The sequence below is a fragment of the Epinephelus lanceolatus genome, chromosome 6, assembly GCF_041903045.1.
Source record: "Epinephelus lanceolatus isolate andai-2023 chromosome 6, ASM4190304v1, whole genome shotgun sequence".
In the NCBI taxonomy this organism is placed as follows: Eukaryota; Metazoa; Chordata; class Actinopteri; order Perciformes; family Serranidae; genus Epinephelus; species Epinephelus lanceolatus.
Genome location: NC_135739.1, coordinates 16,377,393 through 16,391,093, shown reverse-complemented (window position 1 = coordinate 16,391,093; position 13,701 = coordinate 16,377,393). Strand labels below are relative to the sequence as shown.

The following is a 13,701-nucleotide window of genomic DNA, read 5'->3' as shown; positions in this document are numbered from 1 at the left end:
TCCTCCCAAAGTGTACAAAATTCATCTTTGACAAAATGAATAACTTAAGTTGACGCCTACAAGGGCCGTGCAGGTGGGTGGGTAAAAATGCTTTTCTTTAGATTGTATATAAAAAGGTTCAGGGACTGATGATACCCTAAGGGATCTGGAATTTCTGCTGGCTCGGATCTAACTACTCCATTAAATCAGTGTCTGGTGAGCTATTGTTTCACTGATAAGATCCTGAGCATTGAAGCAAACCAGCACGCTTTGGGCTGCACCTTTGTTTCCCGACAGCCTTAGGTGTTAGCAGCCGCCGCTGCAGGAAGAGGCTGACTTCTTGTTTAGGAAATGGGACTCCACATTGATGCTTATCTCTGTTCACATACAGTTTATTGGGAAACTGCCTGCTGTGTACTTACACTTGGAAAGACATACCAGAATATACATTTTCCCCACTGAATTAGGTTAAACAAGGCAGCTTGATCAACCAGATTCTGAAGTTTATGTTGAGACTTATAAGTTACTATAGTGTCAACATTTAAAAAAAAATCTATATAAGTTAAATTTCCTTAAAATACAAGATGATGGAAAGCATTTTTTGGATTTTTTATTGCTCCCCTACAAAACAATTTTCACTTACCATGTCCACTTCAACACTGACACAGTCTATGGGGTGCCCTTTGTAAAGTGGCTCACGCTGAAAATAACATCAACATTTTGCCACATTTAGCTTCAAACAATGTTTAAAAAAGTGTTGGGAATTTTTTAACATCACCTTTTACCACATTTACCGCAATATTTGTTAACTTAGAAATATATTAAATAGTTAAATCTAAATATTAAATGTGGCACCTAAATGTTAAATGTTAAATCTAAATATTAAATCTAAATCTAAATATTAAATCTAAATCTAAATCTAAATATAGGCTAATCTAAATATTAAATCTAAATCTAAATGTTAAATCTAAATTCTAAATCTAAATATTAAATCTAAATGCTAAATCTAAATCTAAATCTAAATATTAAATCTAAATCTAAATCTAAATGCTAAATCTAAATCTAAATGTTAAATCTAAATATTAAATTCAAATCTAAATCTAAATGTTAAATCTAAATCTAAATGTTAAATGTTAAATCTAAATGTTCTGGGTGAAACTAAATATTTAGCTAATATGCAAATTCACACTGCCGGTCACTGGAAGTACCAAAATAAAAGCTCGAGATGGTCAGACTGTGTTTATAGAATCAAATAATGAATTAAAACCAATTTATCGGGGGGAATGAACACTTGAACATACATTAGCGTGATAATAACTACCTAAAATAACAAAAAACATAGTCAAGAGTTCAAAAACTTCCAGCGCACACTAGAATATCAGGATTGACACAAAGTTTATTCAAAAATGTTTAACAACAAAAGGAGCGAACAACGCGTTTCGCTTGTTGCGTCATCAGATTCGCGAATGTTCGCTCCTTTGTTTTGTTTTGTTCGCTACATTTAGATTTAATATTTAGATTTAGATTTAGCATTTAGATTTAACATTTAGATTTAGATTTAGCATTTAGATTTAACATTTAGATTTAGATTTAATATTTAGATTTAACTATTTAATATATTTCTAAGTTAACAAATATTGCTGTAAATGTGGTAAAAGATGACATTAAAAAATTCACAACACTTTTTTAAACATTGTTTGAAGCTTAATGTGGCAAAATGTTGATGTTATTTTCAGCATGAGCCACTTTACAAACAGCACCCCATACACAGTCTGCAGGTGTATATTTTCTCCAATTGTACATGTAATTCAATCATAAGAAGCTATGGATGTATTTGTTGTAAGACAGAGTTGAAAGAAACTCAAGGGTAAAGTTAATCTATCACCCCAAAAGCTCCTCAATAAATTGGACAGATTTACATTTTACAATGTGTACAGAGTACATATATGTAAATACTTCAAAAGCAATTTCCAGAGCAATATATATATATATATAAAATTAAGAGCATGTTATTCTGTGGATTATATTCTGTAAAATGGTAAAGGCTATGACAAAGGCCTCAGGATAAATGACTTTGACCCTTTAACCATTACATGACTAAACAGACTGATTACAGTTTCGTCATAAGTCTAATGATTCATGTGAAATCTCATTAAGGTCTTACTGTAACTTGCATTTTCCAAGAAGAGGGTTGTGTCTAACAGAATTTAAGACTTCTCCCTCCTGTGCTGACCTCCCTGTGTGTAGATAATGGAAAGGTTATCAGTTTATAGGAAACTGGCTCCAGATTCAGGATGGAAACAGGACGAAGGTGCCTTTTTGTTTTTCTATTTTTGAGGTCACAGGAGCAGAAGGTATTGAGAATCGGTGTCTAAGTTAAGTCTCCTGATGAGGGTCAATGTGAGTGGAGCTCTCCTTTGGGGAGTCAAAAGCAGCTAATTGTGTTCATATAGTCAGCAGAGGTACATGCCACTCTTCCTCTGAATGTTTCCGTTACAACCCACCAGATTCACGGTGAGTCACAGGCAAAAAAAGAAAGCAATGGTAAGAATGCGCTTCACTGCTGGAATACAGTATGTACCTTTACAGACCCACTTACCTCCTGCGGGAAAACCCCAGAAGAAAAGGATGTAGACTCTTGTTCATATGGAACTGAAATCCATGGGAATAGAGATATGTCGTGGTTAATAGTACCTATCACATAGACTTATAACATCAAATAAAAGACAAAAGTATCAAAACAGCAAATCAGTCTCCCCCTTTTAAAGCCATCTGAACAGCAGGCATCAACAACACAATTAAGAACTTTGCCTTTTTGATTTCTATCTTAGGATGGATCACAAAGAGTGATCAAAGTGTCAAACATTTCAGGAATACCCATGAACAGATGCTTAATCAGTCCACCACAGACTAATATACTTACTATACAATTTTGTACATCATCATGGTCCCCAGAGGATGAATCCTTTGGAGATCCCCTGACTTTTCTCTGATACTAACAAGGAGTCACTTATCATGTGAAATATCTCAACACTAGCCTACCTTCCACATGAATAATGACTTTTAGGAACTGCACGACTTCGCCTTGGCATCACCGTGGGGTTTACTTTTATGCTTTTCACTGAAAAGTCTAAAGACCAGTTAGATGGATTGCCATGAATTTTGGTTCAGAAATTCATCCCCCCCAGTCCTGAGGAGGAACGATTCTTTTCATGATATAAATGTATCTAACCTTTTGGGTTTTGTTCTGCAAAATATGTTGTCAGTTTCTCCATGACTCCATTACAGCACATGCACATTTGACAGCTAGTGAAGCCCGCCCCACAAAACGTCCAACAACTTAAAGCCTATAAACCAAAATCAACTTTTTCACTGGCATCGTCTCGTTTACAGAGCTATTCATGGCCTACTTACAGCATACTTATGTGTGTACATCAAGCCAAAAAAATGAAAATGGCTACGTTCTCAGAACATGTTTTTCCTCTCTGTACCGAGGGTATGTATAGAGTATGGCAAAAGAGTATTTATGTATGCAGCTCCTTATATGTGGACTCTCCTGCAGAAGGACTTAAAGTTGCACTCTTTGGTCCCTCTCGGCTGTTTCAAAGCACTGCTGCAGGATTTTTGTACACAATCCTCTATATGCCAATGTCACAGTGTCTTAGCTGGTCTTTGTAATCATTTGTAGTTGCTCTTTTTGCATTTTTATTTTTCACTGCTAGTATATGGGGCATTCTACTGAATGTGTGCAAAGTTAGGCTGGAAATACTTTGAAATTTTGTATGTTTTATTTCCAAAAATTTGTCCCTATATACAGTGGTGGAAAAAAGTTTTCGGACACCCTTAAAATTTTACACAATCTCAAATATTATCATGAAATATTTGTGGAAAAATCTTTTTTGTGTTTCAAAAGGTGTGGCTGCATTAGACAGATACAAACAAATACAAATTATATTTTTTTGTTCATTGTTTACAAGAAAAACTAACAAAACTAAATTCTTGACAGTTTCAATATGTCAGTTCTCAACATTGTCGGTATCAAAGTCAACAAATAACAGAGAATGTGTTCAAAACTGGACAAAAAATAAATAAACCATCACATCATCAAATTAATATTTAGTAGTCCTGCCATTGGCACGTAGTAGAGCTCTAATCCTGGCTGGCATGTTCCCCACGAGCCTTTCACACTGTTGAGGGGTAATCTTGTCCCATTCTTCTTGAATTACTGCTTTTAATTCTTCTAAATTCTTTGGTTTATGCTTTGAAACAGACCTTTTGATAATCCACCACAGATTTTCAATGGGGCTCATGTCCGGGGATTGAGCTGGCCACTCTAAGACCTGGATACTGTGCTCCTGCAGCCAAGTTCTACTGGCCTTGGATGTGTGGCAAGGGGCATTATCTTGTTGAAACATCCAGTTTTTACCTCGACGGAACAGTGCACGCGCAGAAGGGAGCATGTGGGTTTCAAGAATGGTACAATACTTGGTAGAGTTCAATGTGCCATCACAGACAGTGAGATGACCAACACCAGCAGCACTCATGCATCCCCAAACCATGATACTGCCTCCACCATGCTTGACAGTAGGTACTGTACATGCTGGAGATAATGCTTCGCCTGGCCTTCTGCGTACCCTCACATTAGTAGGAGGAAGATAAAGCTGGAAACTGGACTCATCTGACCACAAAATCTTCTTCCAATTCCTGGCTGTCCAGTTCTTGTGTGCCTGGGCCCAACGACGCCAGGCTAACCTCTGTCTCTCATTGATCAGGGGCTTCTTGATAGCCTTGTAGGACCTTAAGCCATGATCTGAAAGTCGGCCACGTACAGTGCGGGTGGAACACTGGACACCAGTTTGGTTTGACCACTGCTGCTGAAGCTCCTGTGATGTCATTCGGCGTTTTTTTCCTGCACATGCGGATCAGGATGCGGTCATTTCTTGCTGAAGAAACCCTTGGATGCCCAGATCTTGGTTTGTCTTCCAAGCTGTTGGTTCGTCTGTATTTCTGCAGAGTGTATCCAACTGCTGAAGGACTGCATCTGCACTTCCTGGCTATCTGGCGGCAGCTGTACCCTTCCTGGCTGAGAATCTTTATCTTCAGGCATGTTTCCTGCGTTAGGTTCCTTGTTTTAGCCATTTTTATGTCTGAAGAACTTTCAAATGTGCTGGCTTTATGTAGACACGAAGCTTGGCAACAAAAATTGTGTCTTTTAATAAAAAGAACGACCTTCATCACTGGTACCAAAATGACCCAATACTCAAAATTTCTTATGTATTTTTATGGAACCAATCAATTTTAAGTTTTAATGGCTTTTTTAGGATTTATTTAGTATTTTGGCTGTGACTGTACTAAAAGAAATTGCACTTGAAGACCTAAGAGTGATTCTTAATGCAATATTTCATAAATGCACGGGGTGTCCGAAAACTTTTTTCCACCACTGTATATTATACCATATGTAAAGATCACATATCTAGTAAAATGACTGTAATTTTTTATATTGTATTTTCAGACTGTTTTGGAATGTTTTTCCTCTCCCAAAATTTGTCACTACTGAAACATATAGTATTATATTACACAAAAAAAAATATATCAACCTGTTATGCTTGTTCCTTCCCTTGTTTAAAGATTTAAATTTTTACAAATTTTGACTGAAGATTTTCAATTAAATCGATAAAAAATAATATTTTAACAAATTTCGAAGTTCAAGTTATAGAATTCTTCAAAATCTAAATGCAGTCTTTCTTTGTAAAATGCATAACGCTGATCAGATTGATTTCAGAGTTAATAATTGATGAAACAGAACATAAATGTAACCGATTAGCATCATAATACTTTAGTTGATAACTCAATATACTTTATTTTTTACAAAACACCCAGTGTTTTGGTAGTGACTGCACTGTTTCGGTAGTGACTGTCCTGTTTCGGTAGTGACCATTATACTGTTTTTAAGGTTGCATCGTATTTCCTCAAATGTATGCCTTATGGTGGGAATTACAAATTCAAAGACAAATGTTTTGTGGTCAATAAAACAATTTAATTTTTGAGAGGGCAGAGCAGAGTAGAGTAGAGTAGAGCAGAATAGAGTAGAGCAGAGAAGAGCAAAGTAGAGTAGAGTAGAGCAGAGTATAGTCGAGCAGAGTAGAGCAGAACATAGTAGAGTTGAGCAGAGTAAAATAGAGCATAGTAGAGTAGAGCAGAGTATAGTAGAGTAGAGTAGAGCAGAACATAGTAGAGTAGAGCAGAGTAGAATAGAGCATAGTAGAGTAGAGCAGAGCAGAATAGAGTAGAGCACAGTAGAGTAGAGGAGAGTAGAGTACAGTACAGCAGAGTATAGTAGAGCAGATTAGTGCAAAGTAGAGCAGAGTAGAACAGAACAGAGCACAGTAGAGCAGAGTATAGTAGAGCAGAGTAGAGCAGAACATAGTAGAGCAGAGTAGAGCAGAACATAGTAGAGTAGAGCAGAGTAGAATAGAGCATAGTAGAGTAGAGCATAGTAGAGCAGAGTAGAGCAGAACATAGTAGAGTCGAGCAGAGTAGAATAGAGCATAGTAGAGTAGAGCAGAGCAGAATAGAGTAGAGCACAGTAGAGTAGAGTACAGCAGAGTATAGTAGAGCAGATTAGTGCAAAGTAGAGCAGAGTAAAACAGAACAGAGCAGAGTAGAGCAGAGTATAGTATAGTAGAGCAGAGTAGAACAGAACAGAGCACAGTAGAGCAGAGTATAGTATAGCAGAGCAGAGTAGAACAGAACAGAGCAGAGTAGAGTAGAGCAAAGTAGAGCAGAGTAGGACAGAGCAGAGCAGAGTAGAGTAGAGCAGAGCAGAGTAGAGAAGAGTAGAGTATAGAGTAAAGCAGAGTAGAGTAGACCAGGGTAGAGTAGAGTAGAGCAGAGCAGAGCAGAGCAGAGAAGAGCAAGACTTTGTACCACAAAATTATGGGGTTTAACTACTGACCATTCCATTTTGTCACTACCGAAATGATCATGTCACTACCGAAACTTGACCATAGGTTTCGGTAGTGACTGTTTTGGTAGTGACGTTCCTAGCTATTGTTCAGGATAACTAAAGAATGCTAGCAGTCACATGGCTAACAAGCACATGTTTGGAGAGTTGTTCACACAGAAAAACATAATATTTTGCATAAACCCCCCAAATTTTTACATTAATTGAAGAGAACTTGTGTTCGGTAGTGACAGTTTTAAAAGCTACACACTGATTTTCAGACTTTGGAAGACATTTATTTAAAAAATGATGGGAGTCAGCGACTTACCATGCAGCCATGTGGGACGGGGGTGCAGTACTACCCCCCTTCTCAGAAATTCAGGGGTGTGGCTAAAATCCAGACTCAAACAGAGCATTAAAACTCTTGTGTTTCAGTAGTGACATGAAAACAAGGGACACTATTTTTTTAGCATAGTTTCTTAATTTAAAAATTAATCCCACAATACATCTAAATCTTTCAACTTCTGTTCAAACTTAATCACAAAGATGTTTTAAATTATACTTTTGAAAAAAATATGAAAAATGTTTTAAGTGTTATTTACATGAATTGAATTTTAGAGGTCAGGGTTGGGGACAGCTACTTCCCAATAGAAAGTACCCTATAAATGGAGATTTTGTATATATTTAGCTTATCACTTTCTCATTTAATGTCCTGGGTTTAAATAGGCCATAACATAATCTTTGTAAATATCTATGTCTGATTACTCAATTATTATTTTTGTTGTTTTTTTGGTAAGGGACAGCACTTTGCACACAATTGGTAGAATGCCCCATATATTAACAGACTTTTTGGCTTTTCTTTGTAGTAATCTTATTTTATGTTTTATATTGCTTGTTTTAGAGCTATACATTATTATTCTGTTTTTTTGTTCTATGTTGTCTGTCTGTAACTTATATTGCTGCCTGTCATGGCTAGGACACTCTTGAAAAATATTTTTAATCTCAAGAGGTTTTTTTGGTTAAATAAAGATTAAAGAAATAAAAATCGGAAGAATGACCATTTAAGGAGCATATACACTGCCTGGCCAAAAAAAAAGTCACCACCAAAAAAAAAAGGTCATACACTCTAATATTTCGTTGGACCGCCTTTAGCTTTGATTACGGCATGCATTCGCTGTGGCATTGTTTCGATAAGCTTCTGCAATGTCACAAGATTTATTTCCATCCAGTGTTGCATTAATTTTTCACCAAGATCTTGCATTGATGATGGTAGAGTCTGACCGCTGCGCAAAGCCTTCTCCAGCACATCCCAAAGATTCTTAATAGGGTTAAGGTCTGGACTCTGTGGTGGCCAATCCATGTGTGAAAATGATGTCTCATGCTCCCTGAACCAGTCTTTCACAATTTGAGCCCGATGAATCCTGGCATTATCATCTTGGAATATGCCCGTGCCATCAGGGAAGAAAAAATCCATTGATGGAATAACCTGGTCATTCAGTATATTCAGGTAGTCAGCTGACCTCATTCTTTGAGCACATACTGTTGCTGAACAGTATGTGCTCAGCAACAGTATGTGCTCAAAGAATGAGCACATACTGTTGCTGAGCACATACTGTTCAGCAACAGTATGTGCTCAAAGAATGAGCACATACTGTTGCTGAACCTAGACCTGACCAACTGCAGCAACCCCAGATCATAACACTGCCCCCACAGGCTTGTACAGTAGGCACTAGGCATGATGGGTGCATCACTTCATCTGCCTCTCTTCTTACCCTGATGCGCCCATCACTCTGGAACAGGGTAAATCTGGACTCATCAGACCACATGACCTTCTTTCATTGCTCCAGAGTCCAATCTTTATGCTCCCTAGCAAATTGAAGCCTTTTTTTCCAGTTAGCCTCACTGATTAGTGGTTTTCTTAAGGCTACACAGCTGTTCAGTCCCAATCCCTTGAGTTCCCTTCGCATTGTGCATGTGGAAATGCTCTTACTTTCACTATTAAACATAGCCCTGAGTTCTACTGTTGTTTTTCTTCGATTTGATCTCACCAAACGTTTAAGTGATCGCCGATCACGATCATTGAGGATTTTTTTCCGGCCACATTTCTTCCTCAAAGACGATGGGTCCCCACTATCCTTCCAGTTTTTAATAATGCGTTGGACAGTTCTTAACCCAATTTTAGTAGTTTCTGCAATCTCCTTAGATGTTTTCTCTGCTTGATGCATGCCAATGATTTGACCCTTCTCAAACAGACTAACATCTTTTCCACGACCACGGGATGTGTCTTTCGACATGGTTGTTTAGGAAATGAGAAGCAACTCATTGCACCAGTTGGGGTTAAATAACTTGTTGCCAGCTGAAAGATAATCGCCCATGCAGTAATTATCCAATAGGAGGCTCGTACCTATTTGCTTAGTTAAATCCAGGTGGCGACTTTTTTTTTGGCCAGGCAGTGTAAATACAATTAGCCTTGGCTGGCAGAGGTCTTGACTCAAGGCTGATTTAACTTTGCCTTTCTCGGTTGTCATCGCTGCAGTACACTGATAAGAGCAAGTGGGAGAGAGGGAAAAGTTGGTCACTCATGAGCACCCTGGATGTTTGACAGGCTGACTCAGAACATGCTGCAAACTAAATTGCACACTAATCATTCAATTATCACTAGTCATCAGGTCAAAATTTCAAATTGTCCATATATTGGTTCATGACCAAATACCTGCATAGCTAATGACATTCCCATGAGCCTCAGCTGTGCTCTGTGTTTACTACTAAGTAAATGTTAGCATGCTAACACGCTAAACTAAGATGGGGACCATGGTTAACATTCTACCTGCGGTGCCTTTAGACTCTTAAGCTGTGTACCAAATCCATACTACACACTAACCATCATAGTATACCGTTTTAGCTGTTAGTGTAAAAAATAATTACCATTTAATATATACAATATGTAGAATGTTGGTTGTCGTATTTAGTAAGCATGTGTTTGCTTTGAGTGTACTTTATACACGCTGTTAGTCGAACAGTTCTTCTCTAAAATGTGTGTGTTTGTTAAAGTATCACTTAGCTCAACCTATTTTATCCCTGTGTGAACTTTTTTTTGTTATGCTTGCATCAGATTTTTCTTTCCGTCTGGCTCTCATTTAGTATTGTCTGTGAAAGGCTGTGGAATTCAGTTTATCATTACTTTGCATTTCACACGAATAAAGTGTATTACAATAACAACAAGTGAAAGCCCCTCTTATCTGTGTCTGGCATTTTAAACAAGAAACTTTCCCTCAGCGTAACAGGATGTGTTAGTGATTACAGTTGGTCATCCCTTCCTGTATGGACTTCACGCTTGGCACCCGGCCTTTAATTCTAATGAAGTCAATCAGACACCAACAACAGTAAAAAACAAAACAAAAAAAAACCTAGTCTATTTATAATGGGAAGAGTGAGAGAGCAGAGTGTATACCATATCATGAGAATTAAAAATCTGCAGTCAAAAAACACTTTTTTGAGTCAGAAGCAAACACTTAAATGCAGAGTGGTGTATTTGAATTAAGTGGTGGTTGCACAGAAGGGTCAATTATTACATGGTTTTCGTAGTGGAACTGATAAATAAAGGCCAACATTTGAAATGAGATGCAAGTCCACACTCTATTTTTTGTCGTCAGACCAGGTGATCTCATAATCACCGAAGGCACTCTTCAGCTTCTCTGCAGATACAGAATGATCTGCTTTACCATATGCCTGCAAATGAATGAGAGAGCATGCACATTATTACATTCAAAGACTACTGAATATTTTTGTAGTATACTAAAGGTCCAGTGTGTAGGATTTAGGGGGATATATTGGCAGAAAATAAATATAATATTTTCTTTAGTGTATAATCACCTGAAAATAAGAATTGTTGTGTTTTTGTTAGCTTAGAATGAGCAGTTTATATCTATATAGGGAGCAGGTCCTGGTCTATGGAGTCCGCCATGCTGCACCACTGTGTTTCTACAGTAGCTTAGCAGAGACAAACCAAACACTGGCTCTGGATAGGGCAATTCGTGTTAATATAATGGCCCCTGTAATTAGCAACACATCTGTCACTAGCCAAACAGCTTCGGAAAAACTATTCTTTTTTTAACATGAAACTGCTTTATTCAGTTTTTTACCCATTAAAATCCCCACCCCAGATTCATTGGTTTTAGAGAGAAGGAGACCTCTAAGGATAATTCAACTCCCGGTGAAAAAAACAACAACTCCTTAACAATGAACACTGACGAAATCCTAGTCTTTTACTGGTCCTGTCTCAAGCCCATTTCCACAGAAAAGTACGGTACAGTTCAGCTCGGTTTGCTTTTATTCTGTTTCCACTGTAAAAAGTTGTGGATGGTACCAATGAAACCGTCCCGTACCATTACCATGTTTGGTCCCCCCTCTGTTGGGGTACCTAGCACACAGATCTGGTACTAAAAGGTGGAGCTGTGAACACTGCAGTCTGTTGATTGGTCAATAGAGGACGGTCACTCTGCTCAGGGCTGAGTTGTGGCTGGTTTTGAGGCTCATGTCACCACTGTTCATACCGTGGAGAGTTTTATTAGTAAACTGTAACTATAAAATGAAAGGATGTTTTGCTGCCTCTTGCAGCAGCTGTAGGCTGAGAAAAAATAACTTAATTCACTGAGACTTTTACGGTGGAATGTTAACTTGTAATGTTACTCAGTGCATGAGGTGATGACATGAATCCATCAACACACCTCTAATTTCACTATTACCACTTTTTATTATCACTTTAGTTTTTATATGACACATACTTTTAGCAATAAGTGGATCTTCAAGCCTTTATCAATTTCAACCAGGTTATGTGAGCTGCATATATATCAGTCCTCACTAGGAAAAAACAAAAAGCATCGTGGAGTGTCATTCCTGTGGACTCCGGCAACACTAAACCCCTGAGCTTGCCTTTGAAGGACTATATGCACAAAACTAATTTTCAAATATCCCATGGAGAGAGACTCTCACTGCAGCCTGTTCTATCTTGTTCTGAAAACATCGGCGTGCAGACTCGTTCTGTGGACGATAAATGAGATGCAGACTTCCATCTGTGTCAGCGGTGATGAGGAAATACAGTGAGTGCTGGACAGAGCAGTGAATGACAACAAACCCGCCCACATTTAAGGGTGCTGTGGAAACGCTAGGGTCTAGGTACCATGTCTGAAGGGTTACTTTTGGTTCCAAAGGTACCATACTGAAAGTGTTTGGTGGAAACAGGGCTTTAACGCAATCTGCAGTCCTCACTGCTGGGTGCCACTAAATCCCACACACTGCTCCTTTAATGCTTTTCCAACAAAATTAACTTACAGTTGATTCTCCAAACACCCTTAGTTTTTTCTCTTGGCTGTTGTGCTCTATCTTCCCTCCACCAAGGCATTTGCACTCCATCCCCAAGGCCTCCATAGCAGGATTGACCTTGTCAAATATATGATCTGCAAATAATTGAAATCATTCCATCAGTGAAAAAATACAGTCTGGTTTAGTTACATTAAAATAAAATAAGCAGCAGTTTAAAGCATGTTATTGTTGACTTCTGTATTTGTTAGCGAGCATTGCATCTGGAGGTCTGTGCAGCTTTTATGCACACTGCACGTTTACAGTGTGCAAAGCAGGAACATGGGACAAGTAGGTCAGCTCAATCTGCAGCACTAATACAGGTCTTGGTTTGCATGTTGTCTCGAGTTTAACTTGGCACATTTGACGCTTCTCTGCAGTAAACTACAGTCAACAACTTACTGTGATACTCTGCGCTTTTTGTGCCACGGACTATGTCTGTATGCGCATCGCCATCTTTCACTTTCACTCTGACCAGTATGTATTTGAATGTTCCCTCTGGATCAATCTCCACAATGGGGATTTTCGCCAGAGCGTCTGCCATTGCGACTGTAGCCTTAGTCAGGGCACCGGAGACTCTCAAACTGCACAGAGGTCTACCGACAACAGACAACATGGTGCGCTCTCACAAATGTCTTTATTTAGAGTGGGACTATTTCCTGTCTTAAAGAGACAGACAACCTGCAACCTGTCAGTACTGTACATGATTACGCACGCTGGAGACCCCATATGGCGATAAGGGGGAACTGTTTCAGTTAACAGCTCTCAAAACCCAAAGCCAGTTTACTATAAAATGGCATCAGTCCACTGCATCTTATATTTACCAACCCAGTTATATCAAAGGGAAGAGATGAGCAATGTGTCTAACGTTGGCAAGCTCATTTTTCCACCCTTTTTCTTTTATCTGTGTGGTTGATTTGTTATTTCCTGTAACCAGAGAAGATTTTCCACTGGTGTCTATCAGAAGGGTCAGAGTTGAAGCTGGTAGTGATGTAGTTGTTGGTTCAGGACCAGTTCCGCAGAAAGAAGGATGGATGCTTCTGCCAGAAGTGCTTGAACTTCTGGTTGCCAGTCGGCCTCTTTCATCAGTAATCCGTCCTGCAGCCTTTCATTGGGGCCAAAAAACTGAGAAGTTCATGAGATACACACAAACCTCTCCTTTCCTGCTCTATCAGGCCAAATTAGGCAGAGCTGACAGTTGATTTTCTATGTGTTATATGATGAATGCAGTAGGTGTATCATCATTTCGTAGCAGTCTTTAACAGTAATGTCACAGCTGTGGTAATGCTCATATTATGTATGTTTTTATTGCATGATTATTTGCAAGAATAGAGCTGTGGTGAGATCCTAATCATGATCCGAGCACAAATCTGTATCAGCATCTGTTTAGGATATTCTTATCAAAGCTGAAACTGAGTCTC

At 38.5% G+C, this 13,701-nt stretch overlaps 1 protein-coding gene across 1 annotated transcript; it reads right to left on the bottom strand.

Annotated features, from left to right (window-relative positions):
- Positions 1 to 10,434: 10,434 nt before the first annotated feature.
- Positions 10,435 to 12,933, bottom strand: LOC117254271 (si:dkey-51e6.1). The gene is made up of 3 exons (XM_033622426.2): positions 12,683 to 12,933; positions 12,254 to 12,378; positions 10,435 to 10,651 (listed from the first exon to the last, which is right to left on the bottom strand). The coding sequence occupies exons 1-3, from the start codon at positions 12,894 to 12,896 to the stop codon at positions 10,559 to 10,561; spliced, it is 432 nt and encodes a 143-aa protein (XP_033478317.1). The 5' UTR covers positions 12,897 to 12,933; the 3' UTR covers positions 10,435 to 10,558.
- Between the last annotated feature and the right edge of the window lie 768 nt (positions 12,934 to 13,701).